The 27460-nt window shown below is 41.8% G+C and overlaps 1 protein-coding gene across 1 annotated transcript in view; it reads right to left on the bottom strand.

The window, feature by feature from the left end:
• FUT8 (fucosyltransferase 8 (alpha (1,6) fucosyltransferase)) overlaps positions 1-22331 on the bottom strand; it is a 31229-nt gene extending 8898 nt beyond the window's left edge. The window contains 7 exon segments of the mRNA XM_009081483.1: positions 475-655; positions 658-708; positions 10135-10372; positions 14817-14931; positions 19409-19571; positions 19728-19843; positions 22129-22331. Of these exon segments, the coding sequence (XP_009079731.1) occupies positions 475-655; positions 658-708; positions 10135-10372; positions 14817-14931; positions 19409-19571; positions 19728-19843; positions 22129-22331 (1067 nt within the window).
• Positions 22332-27460: the final 5129 nt, after the last annotated feature.

Genomic DNA, 27460 nt, shown 5'->3' with positions numbered 1-27460 from the left:
GCAGGAAAGGGGAAGTCACATACCACATTCAGATGTAGCCAGTGGTAAAACTGGTTGTGGATTGTGGCATGTAAAAATGTAGGTTTAGACTTTTCTTCTAGAGTATAAAAGCTATAGGCACTTGAAAAGAAGACCCAGACAGAAAAGTGTCTGGAATACAAGTCATAAGGCAATTACATTAATAAAATTCTGCATCACACTACTAGATGTGGAAGGAGAAGTTAAAAAAACCTTCCCCTGAGCTGCCTCTTCTGTATCTGTCCAACCACAGGTAGGCAAGTGTGCTGAAGGAGCACTTGTAAGCAACTTGTATTATGCACAGATAAAAAGTAATAGCTTCATCTAACAATCAGCCTCTCCCCCCACAGAACACTTGAGGCTCTTGGATAAGCATCATTAAAACAATGTCCTGACCAGAATCACCATACACATGTACTAAAGCACAGACAGACAAAAAGAAAACTCAATACCCACCCAATCACTGGATGCTTGAAACCAAGTTTCCTTGTGGCTTCCTCTATTTCCTTTTCTAGCCAAGGCTGTGGGCGAATCAAGTATTTCACAAACTGTGAGACCCACCACACTGCAGGGTCCCCGTGCACGCGAATGAGTCTGTCGGCCAAGTCCTCGGGGACGGCCAGGGGTAGGTACGGAAGCTGTCGACAATGGGCAGTTCCACCACCTGAACGTCTTTATCGTTAGCCTCACCTGTTTCAAATACAGACTAGGATCAGGCAAGTAGTTTACTTTATTAATAAACTTTCCCATTGGCAAATAAGATCCCAAATACATCAGCTAATCTGTATCTCCAAAAAGATACCTAACCCCTGTTCCACTTTTTCAAACTACCATTAAAAAAATCTCATCAAAATCATCGTTTTAGACTAGGTTTATACACAAACTGTGTCTAACAATGCACTCAAGTAGAAAACATTGGAAGTCCTTGAATTCTTAGCAGTTGGTAGTCAGTAAAATATAAAGTGTGTTCCTGTGTATATACTGATACTTTTTTTATACACAACCACACCACACCTGAGTGCTAAGGCTCATGTGGACAGTCTAGCTACCTCAAACATGTGAAATTCAGTCACTTGTTTAAAAATTAAAGGAAGAAATATTTTAAGGCATAGGGGATTGTTAAAATGTAACTGTGGCTCTGCTGCCTTGGGAATCCATTTTATGGCAGCAAATCTCAGCACTTCAGGCATCATCACAACCACTGAACTAGCTACTCTGTTGACAGAAGAGGAGAAGGACAATTCCTGTCAAGAACTTAAACTACGAAGATAAGTGGCAAATTAAACAGAACAAGAAAAACACAGGCACTGTATGATGCACATAGGGGTTACAATTTGTTATCCTTTAAATACTAACCACAGTGGAAGCTACAGGGAGCTGAAATGGGACCTTCATGCAAGGGTTAATAGCCACTGAACGTGTTTGAAGAGCTTTACAAACCACACGAACACAAGTCACACATAACTGATAATCCACAGCTATGTCCATGCACTGAAATAAATTACAGTACATGACACAGAAAGCAAAGCATTACATTTCTTGAGGTATCGACCATTTCAGGGTATTTCTACTGTGCTCACTTCCTCCAAAATAAGGTTTGCATTGTCTGCAGTGTTTACAGGCAAATATGGTTAGTTCTCCCTTTAGTACTCACCAGCCAGGAGAGAAAATTGCTTTAAATATAAGCAAATCAAACTCATATAACTGCTGAGGATCAAGTAAACCTTACGGCTGAAAAAAAAATCCATTCAGAGCAGGAATAAGGAGTTGTGTTTTAAGAACAGCTGAAAACCCCAAAGGTTAGAGCCCCTTTGCATGCACTGAAAATCATTCCAGAATACTTGGGCATGATAATTGCATGATTAAGTCACACACTAACAACAGTGAACCTACCAGGACTGGTCAAAATACATCAGCCACCATCAGAGAGATGGCTATTTAAACAAGGAACGTTTGTTATGCTCAGGTACACTTTCAATTCATTTTCATTAGCTTTGGAAAACTGCCTTCCGAGTCGTATCCATACGCCAACACTTCTCCCTGCACTGCAGCATCACTGAGAAGGGAGTTTCTAGAAGAATTCCCCAGAGAATATGTACTACAAGTGTGGATGATTCTTTTTAATTCAAGAAGCCAATTCAGATTTTTACCATCTATTATACCACATTGACAGAAAAAGATTTAATACAAGTTCATACATCTAGAAAAAATACTGAGCACTTAAGTCTTCTTATAATATAATGGCTAATATCCTATCAGTGACTCCAGAAAGCTGCAGTGAAGAACAGCAGTGTGAAGCCATGGCAGTGCCAGATCTGGAGCAAGTCTAGACAACAATGTTTAGCTGGGGAAGGCATGAAAGGATCCTTGGAGGTTCCATGGGTTTACCCTTTCCTCCTCTGCTGAGAGCAGGGGAGGGCACAGGGAGGCAAACGGAGCAATAATCATCTTAGCCAAAAGAAGACAGAAAAGTCCAGTCTGAAGTTAGAGCAGGAAATTCACTGCAAACCTTCTGAGGAGACAAAGCAGAGATGCAAAGGGGCACATAAAAAGGTGGATTTTTGTTAAGGACAGTATCACTGACAAGCTTTCAAACTTCATTCTGCCACTGAAAATACATTTATATGTAAAGAGTCATTTGGACAACCTTGATACTGACAATGCTGATTGAGCAATCTGACCCTCTATTTGCCTTCCTGCCCCTGGAAAACACCAAATCCACTGATCCACCCTAAGGGTAAGAGTGAGCCTCTAAAAACTGGCATAGGCTGTCCTAAGGTTTGGAAGAAAATGAGATGGACCATCAATAACTAGGAAAGCTCTCATCATATATAGCACTCTATATTAAAACATACCCAAATCACAAGAATACCAAAGAAGATTGTGGAAAAATAATCAGATTTCATCTTTCAACTGTATGTGACGCATTGTTTGAATAGAAATGACGTTGAAATACTTTCTGCAGCTCAAAATCAGAAGCAAAATGTGTTCCATGAAGCAAAAAGAAACAATTTCATTGATCAAAATTAACTCCTAGGTCAACTGTTAACCAGCGTTTGGGATTCGCAAAACTGCTTTTTGAGAAGGAACTGAAAATATCAGATGGTCATTTCACAAAGATTAGGAGTTCATAAAAGTACACAGTACGAAACCCAACCAGGGCACTATTACTGCAAGTATGGGTAACAGGGGAAAGTCATAAAATGAAACATTCACAGGTACAGATCAAGGAATGTGTGATATTATCATTAGCATCTTGAAATGGACTGCCAACAGCTACTAACTGCTGACAAAATATCTGTAACACACAGTGTTGTGTTCAAACAATGCATATCATTATCTTCTCTTAAAAAGAATGAAAAATTAACTGACAAATACGGCCACGGCTCTTTCCCACAATGCTCTATTTTGTTAATGGTTTGCATGAAATTACTCTCTGCATCATCAGCACATGCCCAGGGAGGCTGTGGCTGCCCCAACCCTGGCAGTGTTCACAGGTTGGATGAGCCTTGAGCAACCTGCTCTGCTGGGAGGTGTCCCTGCCCAGGGCAGGGGTTGGGGCTGGGTGATCTCTAAGTCCATTCCAACCCCTCAAATTCTATGACTCTATGATATGTGTACAAATCTGGAAAACTCTGTGACAACTCTCTAGTTTATATTACCTTTATTTTCATTCTGAATGATAAAGAAAAAACTTCCTTCACTCACATAAAGTATGGGATAGCAGACCCAGTTAAGGGAAAACTTACATCAGCTGTTTGTGTTTGTCCTGGACAAAACCAGTGAAGAATAAGTCTTTAGTAACCCTGAAAGAGCAAACAACCCTGCACAGTCCTACAGGCAAGCAACAGCTTCTCTATCCACTGATCCCTGTCCCCAGTGCTGGTGGGAACCTTCCCCACAGGCAGCAATCTTGTCCCACTTCCAGCAGGTACAGTTGAAAAAAACTGTTCTCCTTCTTTGGATAGCAAGATATTGTTTTAGCTTGCTCAGAAATAAGCTGCATGAAAATTAATGACAGAGGAGATAACAAAAACTCAGCACAATAGCCAAGTAGAAAACAATGAAATCACACTCCTGATCACTATGAATTGTAGCTGTTCCAATTGAAGACAGCAAAGGTGAGTTAAAAATACAGAACTCTCTTTTTATCCACACATTTCTCCAGAGTTTAGTTACACATTCTCTACTTTGTAAAATATTTGAGTTTTTCTACTTCCCAGCTGTATTTTGTTAAGTAATAGATAAGCCATGAAAGGTAACAATCCACACTAATGCTATAGCTTTTTCTCATGTTAGCAGTTCTAATCTCAGCATCATCATGTCAGTCAGGTCCAAGTCCCTGCTCAGTGTTGGTCCAACTCTGACATTTGGTCACAGAATCATAGAACTATTTTGGTTGGAAGATCCTCTACAACTGTTACACATCATTTACATGTCAGAAATACTTCAAGTTACTTCTTCTAATACGATTTATTTTTCTTTTACAGTTGCCAAAATTTGCCACTATAATCCCATTTATAGCTTGTTTAACTTTCATACAATTCCAGGTGCTGTTTTTCAGTTTGGATTGACCTAAATAATTGTCCTCAAGATTCTGCAACTCCATTTTTGCTTCACTGAGTACCCAAAAGATTGAGCATTTTTGCAATGAAGTGCTGCAGTGCTCACACACTTACCACAACGTGCTCCGGGGGAAGACCACGGACGGTACAGAAACTGAGTTTTATGCAGATGAGTTGTGTCAGTTGTACCATCCAGTTCTTCTTGACTACCACTCTGGGGGTATGTTCATCACCAATAGATCAGGAACAGTTTCTATTGCCAGGAATCCCATTGATTACTTTTTAAACGCTGAAATGAGCTCTGAGTGTTATGAAAAGCAAAAGTTTGCTTCTCTGCACTATCCTAATGTGCCTGGACTACTTTAGAGCCCTCAGGGATTCCACAATGTTCTGTGATTTGCCATGACCTTCCTGCCTGTCTACGTCCCAAATTTAATCTTTGACCTCCAAATTTAAAGCATGCTTAGAAACTTTTGCTATTTGTACCTTTCATACCAACTATTATGAAGCCTGAAAAATGTTGGTTTGGCTCAAAAAGACCTTTGGAATTTTGTCATTTTAGCCAACTCTGCTTCCTGCCACCTGAGCATTGGCACAGACCTGCTTTTTTTGTTGGCTTTCTTACTCAAAATGAGGCTGATATTTTACCACACAATCACTAGTGCTAGTTAATGTTAACTGAAAACTCATCATTCATTCTCCTATTCCAAGTTCATCAGCTAATTTAGAAGCATTTTTTCAAGTTGCCCTTAAAAGATGACATTTGGTCATTTGGTCAGCCTGACTGACCACAGCGTGGAAGAGCACGCAGATGTATTTTAGGAAGAACTTATTAGAACACATTAATTTTGTTTAGTATTGCAGATTTGGGATGGCACAAGAGAACTCCATGCCACAAGTTGGAAGATAATGTGGCATTACAAAAGTACTGGTACAAGCAAACAAAAGAAGCCCAGATCCACTGAAAGACCAAAGGCAAACATTCTTCTATGTAAAAAAGCCAAAGGAAATAAAGCTAGTCATGAGAAACAGCTACCATGTCTCTACTCAGCCTTCCTCACCCAAGCCTGTTCACTATGTCCCAGACTGCAGCTTCACCTGGGTCACCAAAACCAGTGACCTTCGTGCCACACAGAGGAAATATTAAAAGATGGACAGGGAGATAATCCACAGTTCTGCAGAACATATATAATTTGATGAAGAATTGCAGATGGAGAAACTACCAGATCCCGAGTAAATCACTACAGTAGTCAGACAATACTTCTGTTAACAAACAGACCTCATTTCCAGCCACAATTGTCCAGCCAAATCTCTGTCCAAAAGTAGCAATATTTCCCATACAGAAATGCTTGTAAGATGTAGCAGGACCAGCTGTTAAAACTTGCTTCATTTTAAAACAGCATCATGCTCTTTAATCTCCCACTGCAAAGATTTTTGTGCCCTTGGGTCTGTGTAGATCTTCCTGAGAATCCTTTCTTAGGCATCGGCACCCGCTGTGAAGGCAGAGAGCAGAGCCAGGCAATGTCCTGCAGCTGGTCACAGCTCTGCAGGGCCCCAACAGCTGCTGGGCAGCACCAAGCACCCTCCACTGGGACCCCACTGGGGTCACCCTGCGCTCGCCCAGGCCGCGGCACTGCTCTGCACTCAGCCCACCTCGTCACACCTCTGCGTCCCCTTAGGACTCACCACTTCCTAAATACATTTACATGTTTACACCCACCCATGTCTTTATATAGAACATCTTGCAGAGCAGCTCGGGCCAGAAGGATCTGCATGATGTCAGCAGGCTGATCTCCACAGAGCCCAGCTGAATCGGAGGGGAAACACGCACAGATGCTCCTCTCTGCTGCCTCCAGCCCCCACTCCCCAGAATGGCTCTCACAAAGGGAATCTGCTCGAGCTACAACATCAACAACAGGGGATGAAAATGATTTTATGAATTAGAAATAGAAACTGATCCATTTTTTCTGCAACATTTTATCAAGAAGAGACATTGGAGCAAAATATAATTATACAACTGTATGCAAGTCTGAGGGGTTTTTAGGCCAATGCTAAATATTCATCTGATTTATGTAAAAGAAAAGCTGCTGCCAAGGAACATCTAGCTCATGGAATGGAACTTCTTCACTCACTGCAATTAAGTCTGCAGAACTTTTTATGGTTTGGTTTTGCAATTTTTATTTGGTCCTTTTGATTACTGTTGCCTGATAGGCTTCAGCAAATTAAAAATTCATCCTGTATACCCACAGTATCCTCCTTCTTGAATTATACATACAAACATATTAGTTAATTCACATTTCAGGATTGTAGTGCAATTAATACTCACAAGCTGCAGCAGCAAGTGAAGAGCTCTGCCATCTCCTCCCTCTGGGTATCCCTTCCTCAAAAGCATTAACTCATCAAGCCATGGCTAGAGGCAGCAAAATCAATGTTCAAGGGTAACTGCAGCAAACTGTGGTTCAGGTCTCCCTTTTCAAATTATCTTTCATCTCACTGGTTTGTTAGCCTTATGGGAAGGAGCAAACACATTTAAAACATGATTCTTCACCTCCACATCTCTTCCTCTCCAGCACAAAATGCAGGTATGACCTCTGACCACACAATCATCTTTCTTTTCTCTTAATCTGCTTTCTTTTCCCACTTACTGTTTGGGTCAATTTTTTTAATGTGGTTATTTTGTATTCCTCTTTCAATGGTGTCATTAGTGAATGTCACTGTAGCATCATCAATCAGCAAGGAAATGACAAGAGGCCAATCCTGTTCTAGATGTTGCACTGATAACAGAACATTGTTACCTGGCTGACTAATTGCTTCAAGGAAAATTCATCAAAAATGGCAAGGTAAGAACGTCCTCACAAGTTCTCTATGTTTTGGCTCTTACCAGGAAATGGTTCATGCTTATAAAAATCCTTACCTAAATTATTCACAACCTGCTCGACCACAGACACCAAAGGAGGGATGAACAACCAAGATGCAGTTGCAGCAAGACAGAAATTCAAAATTAAAAAGAGCATGCATATAACCATCTCTTGGTAAGATTCTCTTCTCCAGAATGACAGCACAAGTGAAACAGAGGAAAAGGAAAAACTGTGCACAGTGTAAAAGAACTGCTGTATTTAGAGAAACCTGCAATAAAATTCTCAATCTTTCAATATGTTTAAGCTAGAAAAACTGAACTCGATTGCAAAAATGCCACGACAAACACGAACAGCAATCGCTGCAGGTATGACATGGGCTGAGCTCAGCTCTGAGTCCCTGCACAGCTGAGAAAGTGCCTTACTAATCTCTGTTTTATTAACAGTCACCCTCAGTCCCAAGTTAAAAAAAAACCTCAGCTTTTTGCCTGACTAGGACAGGACTGGACAAACCAAGCCCCAAATACATGTGTTCTCAGCTTTCATAAGCCTCTTAATTCCTTGTGGAAGATATTAATGCCTAAACTGTTTCACTGAAGATAGAGCAGAAACTTCACCATTTCGTGTTGCTAATACAATCAAAATAAAAGCCCCAAGCAGAGGAATTTCATTAAACAGAAGATACATGTAGAGATCCAAACAATTTTGCCGCAAAGCCAATTCACTAAATTATTACCGATGAAGCTCTACAAATTCCATGAGAACAAGTTGTGAAACTAGATAATTTTCTGCCTTTTTAGCCTATTTCTGTAATTCACATTGAAATCTTGTTACAATTTTTCACTTGTGTGAATATTTTTGAAACATATCACCATTTTTCTCTGAAAATCTACACACACAGCAGAGTAAGCACAGCAGGTAGGGCACAGATGTCAGTGCAGTTTGACATGTTTATTGCAAAGATCTGAACCAGCCCATGCCAACTGGAGAAAGTGCAGACAAAAAAGGAAATAAAATGAGAGGTGGTTTTGCAGACAAACTGTTTCTAATCGGAGTGAAGAAATTCAGACTCATTTAGCCCTACAAGGATACAGGGAATGAATAAGCAAATACACAAGTAAATAAAAATCTATGTAGATTTAGAGAGACATTAAGCACACAGAAATCTGCAGCAAGACAGAATGTCTTTCAGATTCACTGGCAATTAAGTGTCCAGTGAAGATCCTACTGAACCACATTATAGCTAGGAAAAGAGATTTATTGCCAGTGTTATTCCTCCTCAGTGATCATGCCACGGCAGAGTAGAACTGGACACAGTTTGAAGTGTGTGTGCCTAGTCTGTCAGAGTGAATGTCTCTTAGCTCTCGAGCAGCAAGGCTCAAATGAGTGGCATTCATTACTTTTAAAGAAAATTGATCACACCAAGATATTTCATGAGTGCAACCTAAATTGATCACACCAAGATATTTCATGAGTTCAACCTGCAAATTATTCATCCTGATCTAGAAACTAACTGAAAACAAACAAACCAACAAAGTCTTTTGAAGTCACATGTGCAGAGGTGCTGCAGGGCACTGGTCTCCAGCACACTGTGCTAGAACAGCTGCCAACAAAACTGCAGGGAAACTGTGGGGCTGAGAACCACACCCAGGGGGTCACTTCACCTCCGAACTTTGCCAAACATGAACAAAAGTCTATCTGAAGTTCTCCAGGTCAGTTTTTCGTTTTCAGCTCTTTTTATGAAACATTCAGCTCATTTCTAAGAACCATTTTTTTGAAAAGCCCACGAGAATTCTCCGAGCCAGGTTTTCCAGCACCTTGAAGCTTTGAAGAACAGATGTTACTTCAATGTGCAAATGTCCTTTCCATGTGTGAACACACAAGGAAGTTGACACACCAATCTGTAAATGGCATTGGGTAACCCTATGTTCATTTCAGATCTGTAAAACCGTAACAGTCACGTTCTTTAAGACTCCACAAGCACTGGGTGTGCACTGTCCTAGAGAAAAGACTGAAGGCCTTGATGTTTTGACCATCAATCACACAGAGAAAGATGCAAGATTAACACAAATGCTGTTTACCCTGAGACAAACAAGGAAAGCTATCTGATCCCCCAAACATGAATGCCCATCTGCTTATTCCAGGAAAACTGTTCAGCCTGATATAAGAATGGATCAACTTCCTGACCTACAAATAAAACAGATACTTAATACTGACATTGTTTTTACAGCCTGAATCTTGGGTTTGTTCAGTCTGCGCTAAGAATTATTTCAACTGCTCCATTACTTTGCTGGGGTGTGAGTGACTATGGAATACCATTTTCGTTGAATTTTTTTTGCTGGACATTTGAAACACAGTGTTATTTGTTTAAGTTTATTAACGACAGCCTCTTCCCACAAAAATGGGATTGATACCTGGCACACAGCACAGGGGCAGACTGCTGGAAGGATTACAATTTAAACCTGAAATACAGAAAATTTTGTATTTAACAAACTCTACGAAACCAGAGATACCTTGATAAGGAAAATGGCTTTTTTTCAATCCAACACACAAATAAGATGCAGAAGATGCTTCCATACACAGCTGCAGTCACAGTTGTTACGCTCCACGTAACATTAATGAAAGAGACAACGCAATAATTCCGTGTAAACGAACCTGCAAAGCCCCAGGAGAACTCCCAGAGTCATGAGCCTTACCTGACCAGTGGCCAGTGGTGGCCCCGGAGCGGTCGGTGCAGGTCTCGCTCACGGGCCTGAAGACGGTCTCCCAGCCGCCCGTGGCGTAGCGCCAGTTCTGCGACTCCAGGACCAGCGTGCGCTGCGTGCCGTACGCGATCATGAAGCAGTAGACTACGTGATGAAGTTGGCAGCCATAGCCACAGCCTTTGTTGATATTGCACACGAGCTTCTTAGCCTTGCTGCAGTCCTTGGGGTTCTGTAAGCAGGAGGGACAGGTGATGCTGAGAGAAGATACACACCAGGCACTCACGTCCCCGGGGAGCTGACAGCCCACGGGTCACAGAGCCATCCTGTCACACTGCACCTCGCAGCCCAACGCGTGAGCCAGCCTCAGCTCCACCAAAGTTTTGTGTGGATTCCAGATATTGAACATGCTTCACTACTCTAATATAAAATAAAGTAACTTCGAGATCTGAATTCCTTCTCATTCATAAATCTGTCAGGGTGAGCAAATATCTGGACTCGGAGTTCAGGTTTCATCAGCACGGTTCTCAGTGCTGGGAGGCTTTTTCCTTTGCCTTTCTGCCAAGTTTGTTAGTTGTCTTGCAAGAAGCTTGCAAGTTATCCAATGAAAGAAAACTTTCACTTGTCTACATGGCACAGAATAAAATAAATGCTCATTAATGGATTACTCCCCAGCCCAACTGACCACATAACAAACACAGAACGGGAAACACGGAGGAGACTGAACAATGACAGCACTTTGGTCTGCAGGCACTCCCCATGAAAGAGTCTACACTTCCACAAACATAGAAACCATAACAAAGTCTATATTATATGAATGTGATGCTTAAAAGTCCATTGAAACAATTGTAAATTTGCAACAAAGCAAACCAAGTCTTTCCAGAAACCAGTGCCGTATCTCTGGGGAACTGAGATGCTTCCTTCAAGTGATTTTAAAGATAATCTAATTGTTCCAAGTCTTAAATACTTCAAAACAATTAATTTCTGCATTCAGCCGTGTAAAGGAGAGGAGAAAGCTTCAGATCTGGGGAAAAAAAAAACCACCAAACCAAAAGAAAACCCAGAAAAAAACTCAAAACAAAAAAACTTGTTTTCAATAAATATTTCACTCCTGGATGGAGCACAGTCTGCTGGAGGAGACAGTCCTACCCGAGATCTGGGAAACTCCCTTTCTGCTGAGAATGATGCCAAGAACAGATGTTTCTCACCCTGCTTATCACAAATGTAACTCACACCATCTTCTATTCCACTTTCTGTCATGACACCTGTACTGGCTTCTTTTCATACCAGCTCCCCTCTGCTTGGAGGCAGAAAAATCCAAACAAACAAACAAAAAAACAAGGAAACAAAACACCTGAAGTTTTTTCCAGCTGCTGGCAGAACACGCTGTTCGTTCCCTTGTCAGAAATATTATGCGTTTGATTGAGAGACAGAGATTCTTATCTGTCTCTACTGTTAACTCCTCTGGTTTACAAACACACTCCCACAACACAGAGGCTTCAGCCTGAGCCAATGTCCCCACGTGCAATGCACAGCCACGCGATGCTCCGCAATCCACCACAAATTCCAGAGGAAAGGTCAGACATCAGCAGTGACCACACTTCCTGAAGTGGCTCTTAGCCATAGTTTCAGACACTGAGTTCACTAAGTAACCGAGTGAAGGAAACACGAGACATGTTTCAAGACATTCAAAAAACAAATAGTTTTTACATTTCATGTGACAGAAACTATTCAGTGCCTTTCTAAACATTCACAAAAACCCAGAAAAAAATTGGGTGTCTCTAACTCTTTAGTTTCACTTTTAAATCTGTTCTGGCCAAAATATTAACTTTTAGGATACTTAGATTTATTTGTAAGTTTTCTTTCCCAGTCTCACAGGGAAAGAATCAAATCACTCTCTCAGAGTTACGCAATCAATTCAGCAACCTAGCAAAAATGGGAGAAGAGCTGCAAAATCCAGCTGAGCTAGCAGTATCAAAGTGAAGCACAGGACTCTGTGTGTCTGGAACAGATGTCAGAAAGCTTTCAAATAACCATAAGGATGCTGAGTCTGTCCCAGGCAAACCGAACCACGGCGTGCTCTGCCCACGGGAGAAACCATCTCTCCTCACCGCAGTGCCGACCGGCGCCGCCGGTGTCCTCCCTCCCCAGGAGAGAAATGTTGGTGGAGAATCCTCTATCAGAATTTTGGCTAAATTAATTTGGGCATATCGACACCAAGAGCAACTAGACCTGCCACAACATCCTGCAGCCTGCTCGTATCAACCAAGGGGAACAACTGGTTAAACAGCTCAGCCAGGAGATCTGACTGATTACAGGACACACTTCTCAGGACTCACAGCTGTCAGAGGTGCAGGTCTTTGCACCTCTGCAAAGTGCCTAGAGTGGTTTTCATTGTTCTTGGCATTTCAGCCTTTAAAAATATATATCAGTAATTTTAAGGTGAGGGAAAATGAGAGGATTTAATACACTTAAAGACACAGAAATCTAAATGACATGTTAATTCACAAAAATTCTGGGAAATTCAGAAACCTCAGAAAAAAAGTCTTGTAAGCAACTTTCCTTTCTTTGCATACAAACAAACCCCCAACTCAACGGGCTGAATACAGCAAACCATGACTAGTGTAACTGATGTCCTGTTGAGTACTTAGCAACCTTCCTCACCTGTTTGTATTTTTAACCTTTAAAGCTGAACAAAAAGGTTTGATTATTTTCATGAAGTTGGAGGCAAAAATATTCTGCCTTTGGGAGATTTCATGCTGAGTCACAAACTGCCTAAAATAAACAGAACAAGCATAAGCACAAAAGGAAAGGAGCAGACAAGTGCTGCCTGCAGAATCACTTACTCAATCCCAGTACTACAGGTGCCCTTGCTGACTTCTTTTGCAGGTTCTTTTGCAAGAACCTCTGGTGCAGTTGCCTGATAATAAACATCTCTGAAAACAAGGTCTTATGCTCAAATGGATGCTACTAGCTCTTTAACATTGCTCTAACTGCAGGGAATGAGTTCCACGTAGCCTCATTAAATCAAATTTATGGTAATGCCATCCAAATGAGGCAGCAGTCATCACTACTCACAGTCACTCAGCCAAATGACTTCCCAGGGAGAGGTCCCGAAATAATGCAGCTGTCAGTCCCTGACACGTACCAGAGAGAAGTTATGCAGCTCCTCCATACTGTACCAAAACATAAATCACACTTGTGTCCCACAGAGCTGGGTTTGGCACTGAGCTGAGAGGCCAGGGCTGCTCAATGCCTTATTTTGCTTCACTTTTAATAAGCTCTATTACTAACACAGGTGTGTCTGGGGTTTCAAACCATGGACTGTGTTACATATTACATGTTACAATTCAGGAGGAGCTAACTGGGCTTCCAGCTCTTCATCAGTCAGAACACTTTCTACAGCTTCACCAGAAAACAATGTACATGTTTGTTTAACACTTCAAATTTGGGCTCTCGATAGTCTAAACTCCTTTGACTTTTGTTACTCATTGTATATACCTGAAGGTCCTAACTCTGAACTGTATCCTGAGCATTTAAAAACATCCAGTGGGAAGACAATCACTCTTGAGAAACATGCACGTGCTTCAGTAAGACAACAAATGGGTATGGTGAAAGAAGAGGAAAAGGTAGAGAAAGGCTACGTTTATCAGCATGAAAAGTAGTTATAGTGACACCATTGCCAAAGAGTGACAGCAGAAATGAAGGAATGAGAAACAGCTCTGAGGCAGGAGCTGAAGGAATATCATGATGTGATGACTCCTGCGGAATCCACGGGGCTGTTTTTCCTCAGGATGGTGTCTTTGCTATTTAGCAAGCAACAAATTCATAGTTTGGTCACAGAGGAGAAGGTTCCAACAGCTGAACTGGAAACAAATGACAGCCAGAGGACCAAACTCAGCTCCTCACACAGGAGGGAGGTCAGGCACTAGGGGTGACCATACGGAACAGGCACACACAGCCACAAAAACAAACAACATGCTAATCAAACACAAACAGTAAACACTTCTGATCTCCCCAGAACGACCTGCACGCACTCCGACACGAAAAAACTCCCAAAACCTTCAGGTCAAGTTTGACCCAAAGTTTCTAGACACGCACAAGGACACAGATGAAAAGGCATTTGGCACTCCCAGGTATGAGCACGTTTGAAAAGTCTCACACACCTGTGGAAGCAGCCAAGGACTAGGCAATATGCCAATATAAGCACTTCAGTTTGCAAACCCAGATTCTGAGGAAGGGGCTGCTTGTTCAGAAGTTTTGCAGAAGAACTATCAGACTTTTATTCTGAACACTGTGCAAACCTATTTTGGCATTCTGATACTTAAAGATTTTTTTAAAAAAATCAACCAGATATTCATCTTCTGTAATAAAGCAAAGGATTCAAATGGCTAAGTTCAGCCCTGTGAAAACCACAAATCCAATAAACAAAACCCTCCACAAACAAACAAACAAACCAAAATAACCAAATGCAAACATCCAAACCCCAAATATTTCCTTGAAATACTCTATTCCATGTACATCGAAAACACAGCTTGAAACAAATGCTATAATTTATTTTGTATGCAATTTATTCAGATTCCAACACTGACTCAAAACTCTCAGGTAGCTACCCATGTGCTATATATATACAGGAAAAAAACATTTCCTTTGATCCAAAAGCTCTGTCCTCTTACCTGTAAATAAGTTATTCTCCTCTGCACCAAGTCTGTCAGATCTTTGGCCTCTTTTTCCCGCCAATCTCCCGCTCCGTCCGTTTGACCGAGGTAGTACAAGTCAGTCATTATTGACCTACAAGCAACAGCGGAAAACAGTCGTTAAAACATGGGAAACCATCTTGGCATGACTAAACTGGAGAACTGCAGGAAATCAACAGCAAAATGAAGAGATATTTCAATTGTAGTTGCACAAAGTTCCCCTGGGCCACAATTCAAAGCAAAACATGGGAAACCATCTTGGCATGACTAAACTGGAGAACTGCAGGAAATCAACAGCAAATTGAAGAGATATTTCAATTGTAGTTGCACAAAGTTTCCCTGTGCCACAATTCAAAGTGCAGCCAAGAAAGTCTGACTGTGTCCCTCACCCAAGATACCTTCCATACCCATGAGCCATTATATTATCAAACACAAGATGAGTCAAAAAAACCTCTTGGGCCTGGCACAAAACATTTGTTTCTGGGACGTGCTAAAGCAAATCAAAGGCAAGAGAAGTTCCCTGTTGGACACACCACCCAGCAGCCCCAGGTGACCACACAGTCACGTTGTAAACGACCTTCCAACGCTTCAATTAAAAAATTAAAAGACCAAAAGTCCAATTAAAAGACTAAGAAAATCCAAACAACAAAAAATCCCCAAACATTTTCTCTCTCATCTCTTAAGTAATTCTTCCTATTTCTACAGAAAAAACCAGTGTTGTTCACCCATTATTTCTGCATTACTGGCTACAGTGATCATTACAGAGGAAAGGCAGTAGGTAAGTCTTTATAGCCAGATGAAAGGGAATTATTTCCCTGGATTTTCGAGGTGAGAGGAATGAGGAGAGTCCTCACACAGCCTCAGTGACCCAACACTGCAGGTAAAAGCAGCTTAGCTCAGCACAAACCATGAAGAACATCAAACACTTTGCAGGCAGTTTTACGAATTCACACAGAGTTTTCGGATAGCGGCCACAATCTTTTAAAAAAAACACATCATAAAGCTTTGAAGCAAACCAGGAACTAAAACATTCACAGGTGTTCTCACACAGAAATGAGCATAAGGCAGTGCTATTTTAAGACACAGTCCCAGAAACCCTTCTCTGATTGTCACTGCTGAGAGCTGCATTTCTTCGCTCTGCAGCTGCCAAGTTCTGAGAGTGTCTCAGCACACGACGGTTTGGCCACATGGACTCGAAGAAACACAAACACCAAAGACCAGAGCCAGACCCCATAAACAGAGATGGACCAGTGGCCACACAGGATTGTTAGAGGCTCCTGCAGGTGGTACAGTGGCAGGAAATTTCAGACAGTGACATTGCAGATATTCAGTAAGTCAAACTTGGCCTTTCATTGTGTTTCTAACCAAGAGTAACTGTTTGCTATTATTTGTGGTTTATATCATAAAATTAATTTTGAAGCTGCTCTTAAAAGCATTTCAGTTCTGGAGAGCAGAATGGAGGGAACAATCTGGCTCTGTATGTCATGTGCATTTGATTGCCACAAACAGAGCAAGGAGGGATGGCATTTTTAGCAATTGGTCCAGACATTTATCCCAGTCCTATGAAAAGCCTCCTAGCAATTTTACATCAACAAAGAAGAATTTGTGATTCAGAGGAAATTTGAGCATTTGTCCAAACACGAAGGCATCAGATGTTGGCCAGACACCACACGATCGCTGAAGGCAGCTGCTCTCCCAGAGGAGAAGGAACGAAACTCAGCGAGAGTCGTCTTGCAAACAGCTTATGTCAACACAGGAAACAGCCATGACAACTAGAGGTTCACTTGCTCTTTCTTCACTAGCTCTGTATCAAAGAGCCTTGCCAGCATTGCTCTCCACAGCTCTTCCCTGTAGCAACTCCAAGAACACAATTATGCAACTCCCGATGCAGGAAACTCCGTGTTGAGCAATGTTGTTTCTCAGCCAGAATCAGTAGTGAAATGCCTTACAAAAACACATGCAAGCCCAGCACTCTCCAGGAGGAAACCTCCACAGCTCCCAGGCCAGTGAAGACATGGTGATTAAAGTACCCAGCGAGAAGCACTGTCAGAACAGGAGTGGCCATTGGCTCAACAGTGCCAAGATGAACAACGAACTCTAACACTGCTTCTCCAGAGTCACAGAACAGTTTAGCCCCTCTGAAAGGCAAAGGCCTCTGTGGCACAACAGGCTTTCTTCACAAACAAACAAACAAAAAACATTAGCTTCCTTCCCCTCCACAGCTAGCTCACCATTTGGTCACTACCCACCTGTTTGCTTTGCCACATAAGGATAGAATGAAAAACTGCTCTAATTATTTATAACAAACACTATTCTTTCTAATCCAAACATTAGACTATAATACATATTAACATCTCTAAGATGCCTAGTTATGTGTATTTATGTGTGTGTATATAAAACAGTAATTCCAGCTCTACATGCAGTGCTACATTTATCTGAGGTAGAACTTGTAAGGCAGCAAGGGCAGCAAAAAAAGCATTGGGCGACTTGTTTCATCCGTTTAAAACATTCAGCAAGTGAACACAAAACAAACAAAACAGCACCAACAAACCCCACCAAAACACTATGATCCCCAGAGTGAACAACAGCATCTGATGTGCTCAGTCCACACTTGTGCTCTGCTCCTTTCCAGAGACCAGATGGACTGTGTGGAGGGAAGATGAAGCTCCTTCCCTGGGGAGCTGCTGTGCCTCCCAGGGGAGAGGGACACCCTGGAGACAGCAGCATGCCAGGCCAAAAGATCCACACCAGGAGCTGGGAACTCTCTGCAACCCACCCAGTAAAACAGAAAGATTAAAGGGAAAGAAACAGACAGCTTGACCTCCAAGGTGAAAGAAAAAACTTCCTCAGGACTAGAGGCAACCAAGATCATCATCTTTCCTTCATTCTACAACATGAGGTAATTTTGCTGCCTGAGGGCAATACTGTAAACACACCAAGAACACAAGCTGAATACTGCAGAAACATATTGGTTTTCTCTTATGCAACTGCCTTGAACTTCCATATTGTACAAAGATTGTTTACATTTTACTCAAATAATACCTGGTTTCTAACAGTTTGGTTTTAGCCTAAATGACTTCAGTCTTCTCTGAGGACCTCACCAGACAGGAAGGTCCACATAGATCTACCACTAAAACTCAAGAGACTCCAGGACATTCTGCTATTGGTAACCATTGTGCCAGTCAAGGGAATACTTTTATTCAACACAAAAATTCTCAAGAGAACAAAAGAGCAGCTGTGATTCCTTGCACCATATACAAACTTCTTCTAGTATCACAGTGGTTCCAGACTTCCACAGTGAGATTCTGCACAAAACCTCCAGAGATCGACCAGGCAGCAAAGTGTAAATGCAAAGGGATCTGTGTTCGTAGCATGGGTTTCACCTCATCCTGTGTTGCAGAGAAGTGAACACAAGGCTGCCAGAAATGCAGAAACTGGGAGGTTGGGCTCAATGAATCAATAGTCACTGGTGTAGAAAGGAAAGGAATGAGTAAGAGACTCATCCTTGGAGGCAGGGACAGAAAAACCTTGTGCCATCAAACACCCAACATGGCTCAAGGTTCCAGTGGCTCAACAAACACAGCAACACTGTGCACACGAGTGATTCTGGTACCATGGCAGACATCAGGGAGTCTGGCATTAGACTATGTGCTCGAGTTTTTGGCACGGAGAGTCTGAAAGGTGCATAAAAATCAATGATCAGAAGTCCAAGAAATGGATTCCAAGTGGGGCTATTTCTCTCCAGAGAACACACATTCCTGAGCGGAGATAACAACCACAGCAACTGCCCAGGGAAATGGCAGATCTCTGCCAAAGCTACTGCTCAGCCGAAGATCTCGAGTGCCTTGGAAAACCGTGCCTCAGCCAAGCACTGCTCTTATTTCAGTCAAACACACAGAATGGCACCGGGCAAAGAAATCACTGGATGAAATGCAATCACATTTTATACAGATAATAACTCTGAATAATTGAATAATTCCTTCTCACTTTCAACTCAATCAATGACAAACACAATTTTGGAGTTGTGGAATATTAAATTACAAAATTTAATGGACTACATTATTTGCCCACATTGATAATCAAACTCATGCTATCTTTAAACTATGTTTTAAATAATATTTACATTATTTCTAACAAATTGGAAATTTTTACATCTTTTCCCTTTACCAGAGAATTATTTCCAAAGGCTCATGCTTCGTTACTACTGTTCACACCTGCGGATCACAACTCTTCCTGGGAAACTGATCCTTGTTTAAGGTGGCACATCCAGTTCACTCAACTATACTCTTGTAAGTGTTTAGTGCAGAGACAAAAATTGTCACTGCAATACTGTTGGGAGCAGAGCCATAAATATAATATGTATAAATCAGATTTCACTGCATTTCCAACAGTTCCTGAATTAATTTTGTTCAGCTTGAACGGACTTATACAGAATATTTTAATGTAATACCAAAGGTACTCAACAATGGGGAGGGCAGAAGGTCAACAATGATTGAAGATACAATTCTGACACTGCTTTGAACAACAAAATGACAGCTTAATCAAAGCACAGAATCAAGCAATCCAAGTACCTTTCCTGATGACCCAAATCAGACAGAAATTCATCAATTCGCCTTTGCAATTCACTTCCTTCTAGATTTTTCAACTTCTTCAGTTCACTCTGGAGGAAAAACCAAAGTTCCTTAGCCCCATTTTCAATCCTCCTCCTTAGTATTTCATGGTCTTTCCCAAGGCCTTCTATTTAAAAAATAAATAGAAATAAAATCAAATGTTTAAAAAAGCGGCAAAGCATCAGCACTTGTAGCTGAATTACTCATTAAGAAACCAACACATCTGTGATGTAAAACATCAAAACTTGGTTTAGAAGCAAAAGAAAACTTATCTACCTACCATCTCCTGTCCTCTTCTTATAGTTCTCGATCTGCTCTTTGGCCTTGAGAAGCTGCTCCTCCAAAGCATGTACCTTTCCTGCTGCTGGTCCCTGCTCCACAGGACCATCTGGTATCCTAAGACAGAGGAACACAAAGAAACTCTGTGATTTGTAGATAGAACTGTTTGGCACATTATTTGCAGAAACAATCCAGCTCTCCACCCGTATTTATTCCATCCTGTTTTACTGAGAAACCTTTGTCCTATTTTCTTACAACTAGAAAAAAATCAAATATATTAACAGCAGCAGATTTTAAAACCTTGGTGCCATAGGAGAATCACAACAGAGCTGCAGCACACAGACCCAACCTGACACTAAACCATGTTTTTTCCAAGACTTCCCCTCACTGATGAGACCAATCCTAGGCTCTGCTGGCAAAAATGGTACTCATGGCAGCTCAACTCAGACCATTTGTTGAACTGGCAAAGCCTAATCGACAGATGTGCCTTCTCAGGACCCCAGTTCTGACTTTCTCCCTTCACACCTGAAGTCCCTGGTGCTTCTGATTCCTGGCACATGTGCTGAGAGCACACTACCATCGATCCGAGTCAGGCACACGTGGCAGCTTAAAGCATGAAGGGTGACAATTTCACACTCAACTCAGGCACTTCCCCTCCGGGGCAGGAAACCCTAGGGCTGACTATCACTGTCTGATGCTCAGGTTAAAGATACTGCAATGATTGGGATATAGGATCTTGTGAAGTTTGCTGGTATTGGCAGACTGCACGTGAACCCACTTCATCAACACATTCAGCTCTTTGCCAATGCCGTTGCTGCCACACACTAACAAAGTGAGCTCAGAAAGCTGGAGCCACTCAGCCATTCACAGCCACATCAACCCAGGTGAGATCCTCTGTGCTTCACTGCAGAGAGCACTTGGGTCAGCAGCATTTCTGCACCTCTGGGGAGCAGCACGCGGATGCTGAGGGACTTCCTCGGGGCTGACACGTTCAAAACGAGGACGTGTCCAAGCTAAGCAGCCTGGTCAGCACGCAGCCACATCCGCGCTGCGCTCCCAAAACCAGGAACAGGGTGCAGAGAAAGGGCATCGCCGTCAGGCAGGGACACCCAGCCTGCCGGGCCCAACAGCCCCGGCTACGCGAGAGGGACTGCGCCAGGAGAAACAGCAGAACAGGGCTGAGAGGCAAGGTGTTCATTTTACTGCCAGAGTTTGCATGTGTGACCTCCTTAGCAAGAGCAGCACTAGAGCCCTAAAGCACCTGAGTAAGGAAAACATTCTGTATTCTCTGTAAATAGGAAGCAAAACAGAAAGGTAGAAGATCCAAAATGTCATCTACTCCTAAAGGGTACCAAAAGCCAAGTCCAAAATCAGTTTGTCCTTGCCAAGCAAGAAGCAACCAAGAGACACGAGGAAGACTCAACTTGCAGTGCCCCTTGCTCTCTGCCCACACCACAGCCACACACACAGCCCGGTGCTGGTGAGCAGCTGTGAAACAGACAGCAAGTGAAGGCAGCTCACTTAGAGATTTTACAAATAAACATCACCCTCCCACTCTAGAAAATCTTGGATTGAGGTTTACTCTTCTCTCACTTCCTACAACATAAGAAGTCTCTGGACCTGTACCCATGAGCCATCAGGACCTCAGGTTGCACGTGGCGATGTCCACGTACTTCGGTCCGATCTGACACGGACGTACATCCTGCCTATGAAGTTTTCCCTTTCGGGTTGTCAGGAAGGAGATACCATAAGTCTATGTTAAAATCTCTCTGGCTGACAAGGTGAAAGGAAACACTTTAAACTGTAATTGTACCTATCCATAATCTAACGAACCATTTTAAAAAGGGAAATCCTACTACTATACAAGTTCTTCTACAATAGCAGAAGTCTAAGTTTAGCAGCAAGGCAAGGAAGAAAACTTATAGAATTCATATAATGCAGCAACCTATTGCAGCTCATCTTCAGCAAGTCAGCACTTACCTTCCACAGGTGTAGAACGTTTTCAGCATTTCCAAACAAGCTCTTCCAGTTACTGCATGCAGAAGTGTAAAGAACTAACTGTTCTAATTTGTATGGGCATCATAACGATTGCATTTGTTTGAAGTTGGCATGGGGAGGTGAATCATCTACACAACTCTGATATTGTGACAGTAACTCTTGCACAGTTAAATAATGACTGTTAAATAATGTTTGGGTTAGATCAGAACTAAGTGCACATTGTTAGTTCAAAGATTTTGCAATGCGTTTTCAGCTACTTATAGCACAGATTAGAACACCTACATGTACTTCTAAATGTCATAAATGATTTTACGAAAATGCCACAAACAATCCTTATAATTCAATTTCTGATACTTCCTATTTCAACCGTTTCCTGAACAGCTTTAATTCCTGCCAGATCCTACCTGAGAGATTCTGCCATTCGCCTTAGGTCCTCATTTTGCTGCTTTAGGCGCTCCAGTTTCGCCAGGATCTTGGACAGCTCCCGACTGGAGTGATCCGGGTGCTCACTGTCTCGTACCAGGTGCCCACCAATGTAAAAGAGCAAAGTTCCCCAGGCAAAGAGAATGAGCATAATCCAACGCCAGGAGCCAGTCCATGGCCGCATTTTCAGCAGTTCAGCTCACTCCAGAACTCCTGCTCACTAAATGGCAAACATTGTAGGTCCTCAGCCCAGACAAGGTGCACAATTTTGATTCTTCTGCTTCACCACATTGTACCAGAGAGAAATTATTCCCAGGGTTATCTCACTGCTGCTCCTTCAAGAAGATTCTCACAAGGCTGTACACAGACAGTGCTGACGCTGCATCATCCTTCAGTTATGTTCTGTGAAGAACAGAAAATAAAATCTGAGATTATCACTCTGATACATCAGAATACACTGGATTGCAATTAAGCTAAATGTGTTGTCATGAGCAGTCAGGAATGACAAAAGACAATGTTAGCACTTTTTGTCACAGAAGGAAAAGCTTTTAACTTTGCACAGAACATATGCCAAGTCCAGGAATGGATGACAAAGAATATACAGTTAATCCTGGGTCGGATATGGCCAGAAGAAATGCTGCTTTTTGTAGGAGAAAGATTTTCCAATTCATGTGTCATTTCATACACCAAAATAGCTCAAAACTCATTCTGTGGTACACCTAAGAGTCTCCTTTACTACCAACAACCAGCCTGTGGTTAATGACAAATACACCTTCCTTTTTTCATCTGTATTTACTTTCTTTGCCGTTTTTATCACGATGAGAGTATGTAATAATTATTTATATAGTACTTTGCAAGGAAAACACTTTCTTTTCAATCTGCTTTTCAGAAAATATGAGCCTAAGAAGACTCACAAATCAGAAACCTCCTTTATTCATGGTCTGTGTCACACAACAGTGTCAGTAGGTCAGACTATCAAACAAATCCACAAAACTAACATAACACATCATCAGGAACAGACAGTTTTTCTTCCCACAGTTCTAAAGAAGTTAAAGAATGCAACAGTTTCACTATTAACAGCAGTGTATAACCTCATAATCACCTTGTGGCAAAGGAATGGAAATGAAATGCTACACTGCACTGTCTGTAAGGGCCACAGAGAGGATCCTGCAGCCACAGCCCGGAACGGACAGACGTGCCAGGCCCACGGGCACAAACAGCACTGAGGTGGGAGAACCTGCAGACACGGGGTGAATGCTGCTGAAGCAAAAGGTACTAACAGGAGTTTGGAAAGAGAAACTGTGCCTCGTGAATTTATTGACATTCTTCTGAAGACGTAAACAAACACAGAGGCAAGACAGAACCCGTTCTAAGGCACTTGATCGAGTCAACATGGGTTTTCAAAAGACATTCAACAAGGTCCCCAAATGCTCCACAACACCTAAGCTGCATGAGGAAGAAAGTTCATCACGTGAACGTTAAAGGGGAAGAAATGCAGTGTAAGGCTAGGCAATCAGGTGAAGCAGGAAGAATGATCAGGGGCCTCTCTGCACCAACGGTGCAGTTCACAGTTTGATACATTCACGAGTGATTGGGAAAACAAGGTGCAATGTCAGGTTAAGGAGCCTGATAGCAATGAACTGAGGGATATCAGTATGTTGTTTAATGAAGAAAATTATAAATGGTTAAAAAAAATCAGTGTCTCAGTGTGCAGGGTTGAGTATAGACAAACTTTGAGGTCCATCAGGAATGGACTTTAGCTGGGATTGGCAATTCCATAAAATATCACTTCAGCATTGGGCTGAATGCCACCAAGTCTTACAGGTTCGATCTGTCATCTCTGATGATGTCATTGTGCTTTTTATAAGTTCAGCCATAGTACAGTTAAATGCAAACCAAAGATGCCAAACCAGCTGAGCAAGAGGGAGAACACTGTCATTAACAGTCAGCCTGCATCGCAGATGTGGGGTATCTAATGATGTGTGAGACTGAGCTACTCTTAACTACCAACTTTGTATTGCAATGTCTTTCATGTTATTTCTTCCATTTCATACTGTTCTGGGAATGCAAAACCTCAAAGCATTCAACATGCCAGAGATGGAGCATCCAGGTGGTGCCCTGCTGGGCCTGCTGTTTGAGGACAAAGAAGCACTGGTGGGGGATGTGATGGTCAGTGGATGTATTGGCCATAGCGACCACAAAATGATCAAGTGGATGATGTGATGAGGGTCAGATCCAGAACCTCCACCTCGGACTTTCAGCAGGCAGACTGTGACCAGTTTAGGACATTGACTGATGGAGTCCTTTGGGAGTCACTCCCGAAGGGTAAAAGAGTTCAGAAAGGCTGGGACTGTTTTAAAAAGGAATTGCAGAACATTCAGGAGCACAAGGCTATTCCTGTGTGTAGGAAGTCGAGTCACCAAGGCAAAAGAGCAACCTGGTTAAGCAGAGAACTCAGGGTGGAGCTTGGGAGAAAGAAAGAGAATCGATCACCTCTGGAAGGAGGGTCAGGCAAGTTGGGAAAGCTATAAGGGTGCAGAGAGGTCACGTAGGGAGAGTTTTCTGTCACTCTTATGTAGTGATTTGTCATTTCAAACTCTTGTTTTAGCTGCTAAAGATACAAAACCAGCATCAGGAAAAACTTCTGTAGAGTTAGAACCAAGTAATATTAAGTGCAAATACAAGTTAAAAGCAAAGCATCATAAACAGTAAGCTATTTTCCGGGTTTAATTTCATCCTGTAGCTCTATCAGAAAAAGTCAATACAAAATCTGCAGCATTATTTAATGAAACAAAGCAGTTCTGATAAGTACTTGCTACTATAAATCATTCGGAATGCACGAGCTGTAATAGATCAGCTGAATGGAAAACAATACTGGGAGTAAGGAAGTCAAATTAAAAGTTATGTATTGCTATTGCACAGCACAGAAAATGTGGTTAGTGACACAAGTTGGTTTAGCCTCCTTTAAGAGAAGACAGAATATTTACACAAAAACAAGGGTTTGCTTCAAGCCTTAATGGGGAAATCAAATTGCACAAACTGCACAGTAACCACAACTGATTGTAAGAGTATGAAAATGCTTTGCTGCCAAATTAACAGGGAAGATTTGGTTAAAAGACACTGTTTCAATGCAATGAGGTGTTTACAAAATGACTAGAAGTCACAGTAAAGAGAACATTAACTCAATTACAGTGATAAGAGACTGAAGAGCAGCCCAGTATCTCCATAAGAAATAACTGGGCATCCATGTCAGTTACGAAGCTATAGCAAAAATAATAACTCAGTAAAAAATAAGGACACACTACCTTTCCTCATCTTGCCCCATAAAGTCTCTAGCTATTGTGAAGCTTTAGGAGCTTCTTACAAACCAGAGACTTGGCTAGCCCAATGCCATCACCTCGAAGGGAAGGTCCCTATTAATGCACTCCCCCCAACATGCTTCAGTAACAAATCCAGTACCGTGGTGGAGATTTGCTTCTTGGGTATTTTCGCTTGCTACTCCGAGTTCTGGCCCAAAACAGTGATAGGACTGTTCTCTGCAATGTACAGTTCTGAGTTATTTTAGATTAAATTCAAAGCAAACGGAGCAAGTCCAGTTTTGGCTCAACTACCTCCTGCCCTAAATTCCCTGAGAAAAGCTCACCTTCTTGTAAGCTCTGTATTTCATGGCCTGTACAGCAGCGACAACTGCACAATGCATGAAAGGTGAAACACTGCACTGAGGAACTGTCACAATGACACAGCACTGGATGTGAACTCTCACAGTACAGTGCACACAGCTTAACTGGACGGCACAACATCGCTAGCTTTGACTGAAAGTAAACTTCAATAAGTGAAGTTAGTATTTGTAAGGTTTCGCTAGCAAACACAGTCTCCTTGGGAAAGCACACTGCTACCAGCAACAATCCCAGCTCCTGTGTAGCAGTGATGCAATGGCACAGCTCTAACAAAGCACTGGAGCCTAAGGAAACAACTCTTTCAGGATGGTAAAGCAGCAAACAGCTCTGCAGTGTTTGGTACAAATAAGCAAAGTTAACTATTTTGTGTTTCCATGAAATGAAAGAACTTTTACAGCTTTTTTGTTGTGAAAATAACTACTCTAAAATTCATAACATGCAAATGTCCAGTGTATTTCATCCTCCATGTAAGCAGCAGTCTCCCTTTTGAGAACCCTCAGCTCTGTGAGGAACAGCTTACCCTCTCGGGACAGCAGGGGATGAACACAAGTGCATCATGGAGCTTGAGCTCAACGAGTGACTCCACCAGTCCAGCAGCCGGTGAAATTGGTAACTGTTTGACAGGAAAAAAAGATTCCTTCAATTTCACATGTAGACAAGTGTTTCACATTCTCTGAGAAGATATTCCTGTTGTTTACCCTTGTCTTGCAACACTGAGAAAGAATCTAATGTTTTGTCTTAAAATCTCACTTTTCCTACTCATTATTTAGCTAATCAAGGACTATCCACGAAGATCAATTATTCAATCAGAATACTTAAATACCATCTCTCACTATATCTAGATGAGATACAATGGGATCTACAATCAAACAATTAAACCAGAGAATATTTTAGGCTCTGCACTGATTTAATGAGTGACTTGTTAGAGTCAGGTCTCACCAGGTCCAATTTCCCTTGTTAATATTTGCCAACTTCAACATTATGTTTGAAGTTGAGTCATTAATATTTACAGATACTACCAAATTTACAGCTGAAAGATGTTATCCATTTTTGAATGTGAGATACAAATCTGCATTACCAATGAAAGCAGTTCAGCCACTTAGCAGCTGTGTTAAGCAATTGTTTCCCCATGTCTGAGCTTCACTCCCTGTTCAAACACAAGTCAAAACTTCGAAACTGAACAGGCAAAAAAATCCAAGGATGGAATGTTTATTTGTATCCTGAAATGTGTATGAAATGAGTGCACAAGTATTGTTGTATATTCTTTCATGTACTTCATGGATTATGAAAATTATAAATATGCTAAGGAAAACTTGCAAAGAAAACTCATCTACTTGCCATCACAATATTAAAAGCCATTAGAATAATCACCTAATGTAATCAGAGAAATCACAAACCTTGAAATTTTGAGGACACAAAGTACAAATACATTGAATAGCTCTAGGAAACGATTCCATAGCAGGAGGATATAACTCCCAAAGTGTCAAGAAAATTCCTGCTACCTTGCAATAAAACATAAGCTTCACAACTTCTTACCCTGAAACCATAATGTATCTCACAAAACAAAACTCATCCTTGCTCACGGAGGTATTTACCAGACAGCACACACTGCCCCAGGCTCTGCCCCTTGTGAATC

Source organism: Acanthisitta chloris, unplaced genomic scaffold (assembly GCF_000695815.1).
Source record: "Acanthisitta chloris isolate BGI_N310 unplaced genomic scaffold, ASM69581v1 scaffold1999, whole genome shotgun sequence".
Lineage (NCBI taxonomy): Eukaryota > Metazoa > Chordata > Aves > Passeriformes > Acanthisittidae > Acanthisitta > Acanthisitta chloris.
Note: the sequence above shows the minus strand (reverse complement) of the source record. Positions and strands in the feature narration are given on the sequence as shown.